Genomic DNA, 2,816 nt, shown 5'->3' with positions numbered 1-2,816 from the left:
CCTGTTTCATTAAGATGACTCGATCCTCTGGAGAAGGATGAGGTGGCTTTCTCAGCTTGTTAGTGGTTTAGGTTCTGCTAAAGGTTGTGGTACAACTGCCTACCCTCAGGTAAATGCTTCTGTCTGGAAGAGGATTCCAGTTCTGTCAGCAGAGGGAACTTGACATTAAAAATCTAGGTCAAGAATCTATAGGATGAGTCTCATTAGAAAACTGAATTGTACAGAAACTTAGGTAAAAACCATTTCAAAGAATTTGTGAGCTTTAAGGTAACAACTTTTCAGGGATGTAGTATGTGAAGAGAACCACCAACACTACATAGATAGTGAACAAAGAGCAGAAAAAAGTCTTTTGACTAAAATGGGAAAGACAGAAAAATATTTACAATAAAGAAAGGGTTCAGAATAAAATACTATTTACAGGATGTTAAAAAATTAATCTTCAGCCATAATGAGGCCTCTTCGAGCTCCTAAAACCTTTGCTTTCTTCTCCTTTCGTCTTTGCTCATGTTGTTTCCGTTGTTCCTCCTTAGTCTGGAGAGGAGGTTGTTGGTAAGTTTTCTTGTGGAAGCTAACTCTGTTTACGTGCTCTTTCAGAGAATTATTTTCTTTAGATTGACCCCATGGTTTCAGCTTGCCTTTGTGTGGCTCATAGTTGAGGGGACGAGACAGACTTGCTTTGAGATCAAACACTGGCTTCTTGTTGGAGACTGGAGTCTGTGCTGCCTGAGTTGTCAGTTTGGATGGGGTAACAACAGAAACAGAATTTCCATTTGTGGTCTTTAACTTGTCTGTCCCGAGCACAGCCTGGCCTTTTGGGGTACTCCCAGGTAGGATCACATGTGGAGACTTTCTGGCTGGAGTCTTGGTCAGTGAACGCTTATGCTCATTATCTTTGGTAGCAGCTGAAAACCTGACGTTCGTTTTAGTAGCCGAGAGAACAGCTCGCTTGGCGGAGCCCTTCCCACACAAGGTGCTCTGGCCTGCAGCGCCCAGGGGCCGGCCTGGCAAGCGGCGCTGGCTGGTGGGGGTGCAAGCTGCGCGGAGCCTTCCCCGGAGAGGAACCGGAGTCACCACCGCTCCCTTGGTGACCAGCTGCTTCTTCAGTTCATTAAATGAATTGTGTTCTTCAAAATGTTTCTTTTTTCTCTCAATATATTGATCAATGGACTCCATTTCCTTAAAGCGAGTCTCATGAAGCTTCTTAAAGTTTGGAGTAGTGCTTGTATTTCTTTTGCTTTTTCCAGGTTTGGAAAACCCATCTGTGTAGAGAGGCTTCTTTCTTTCTGAAGGTACCCTTGAATCTTCATTACCATTTATTCTTCTTTTTCCTGAGGAAACGGCATTCTCCTCTCCTTGGCTCTCATCTGGTGGTGAAGGAACTTCTGCAACTGTTCTGAGATCCTTGTTTTCCTGCTTCTCTTGATTCTGCAATTCAGCGTGATCACTTATTTTTATCTCTGAATCATCCTGCTGGGAGTCAGGGTTCCTGTGGACCGTCCTGCACCTTCTCCTGGTTTTGGTGCCATGGTCAACCGGCTCCCTCTCAGCTTGTTCCTGGCTGCCACTCTGCATCTCAGCCTCATCACAAGACGATGCAGAAGTTTGACTTCCATCCCGATTATCATTTTCTTTTTTTACCTCGTGTTTAAGGTGGGCTTTCAAGGCTTTTAACAACTTGTCTGCCCTCAGGTTAGCTCGGAGGCCCAGATTCTTGGCTAAGTTCTGCAGGTCGCTGTACTTGAAGGAGTCCAGCTCCTCAAGGGAGGGTACGGCCATGGCAAGCTGCATCCTGGCGACCACGCAGAGGACGCGTACTCCAGGATCAGCAGCGAAGTTCCAAAACTCTGGCGCCACCTGTTTATACTTTCTTATCCAATTTCTAACTCTATTACTTTCTCTTTGATTCTTTTCACCTCTTTCTTTATTTTGCTTTTCTCCTTTTGGCTGTTTTTATTCTCAATGCTCCTCGTTATATTTTTGGTCAAATCTATTCCCTTTGTGTACCTGATAATTTAGTTCATTTCTGAGATGACTTTGCCTTATTTTTTGTTTTGTTTTGTTGCAATTTCTTTCTTGAATTTGATCATCTCCTATTTCACATTTCCTGTGTTCTGTCCATATCTATTACAAGTTTACAAATTTCTTATCCAAGATGATTTTTCATAATTACAAACATTAGTTTATCAATGTTTACATTAGGCTGGAATGTCATATAGTGTTTTTCTTTGCTTCATGCTGGATTGTAGGGAAAAATATTATTAGGTGAAATGTTTATTCCCATTTAAAAAAATTTTAAGGTAGCTACGTACAAATGCAGCCTGACATTTTCATTATCTTTTTAAAATGCTTATATTTTTCTGGGCCGGATGAGATCTGGAGCTAAGGGGTTTGGAGAACTCACCAGCTTTCTCCAGTTCAGGACCACCCTCTCAGGTGGTATGCTGACGTGCAGTTTCTTTAATGGGTGGGGTGAAGAAGGAGAGAAGTTAGCTTTCTGATTTTATGATCCTTTGGTTTCTCAATGACCCTTAGTTTCTACCTTTTGCCTCATTCTTTCCATTCACCATGAAGATTCCAAGAGATGACCTTCCCTTTTAGTCATCTCTCTATCCCCCAGAGCAGTGCCTTCCATTTTGATACTGTGTCCTTCCACACATCTTCCTCTCAATTTCCCCACAGCCACCTAATCCCATCCCACAGCCAGTGCTCTGGCTTGCCAGGTTTCAGATCTATTCTCATTTTTCTCTGCTTAGGGTGGGGCCATCTCTTTCTGGTGAATTTTATTTTGTATTTCATCACAGCTAGGTTCCTGTTAT

The 2,816-nt window shown here is 42.7% G+C and overlaps 1 protein-coding gene across 2 annotated transcripts; it reads right to left on the bottom strand.

The window, feature by feature from the left end:
• Nucleotides 1-349: 349 nt before the first annotated feature.
• LOC113918111 (nucleolar and spindle-associated protein 1-like) lies at nucleotides 350-1,788 on the bottom strand. Of its 2 annotated transcripts, XM_027586298.1 has the most exons (3): nucleotides 1,676-1,776; nucleotides 754-1,606; nucleotides 367-645 (listed from the first exon to the last, which is right to left on the bottom strand). In XM_027586298.1, exons 1-3 carry the CDS (start codon nucleotides 1,774-1,776, stop codon nucleotides 433-435), a joined length of 1,167 nt encoding a protein of 388 aa, XP_027442099.1. In that variant the 3' UTR covers nucleotides 367-432. The 2 variants fall into 2 exon arrangements, with proteins under 2 accessions (XP_027442098.1, XP_027442099.1); XM_027586297.1 differs by having other exon boundaries at nucleotides 350-1,788.
• Between the last annotated feature and the right edge of the window lie 1,028 nt (nucleotides 1,789-2,816).

The sequence above is a fragment of the Zalophus californianus genome, chromosome 1, assembly GCF_009762305.2.
Source record: "Zalophus californianus isolate mZalCal1 chromosome 1, mZalCal1.pri.v2, whole genome shotgun sequence".
Lineage (NCBI taxonomy): Eukaryota > Metazoa > Chordata > Mammalia > Carnivora > Otariidae > Zalophus > Zalophus californianus.
This window is presented reverse-complemented; position numbering and strand designations above follow the sequence as displayed.

Coding starts and splice junctions, on each gene's coding strand:
- LOC113918111 (XM_027586297.1), bottom strand. CDS start 1,788: ATGCAGCTTGCCATGGCCGTACCCTCCCTTGAGGAGCTGGACTCCTTC.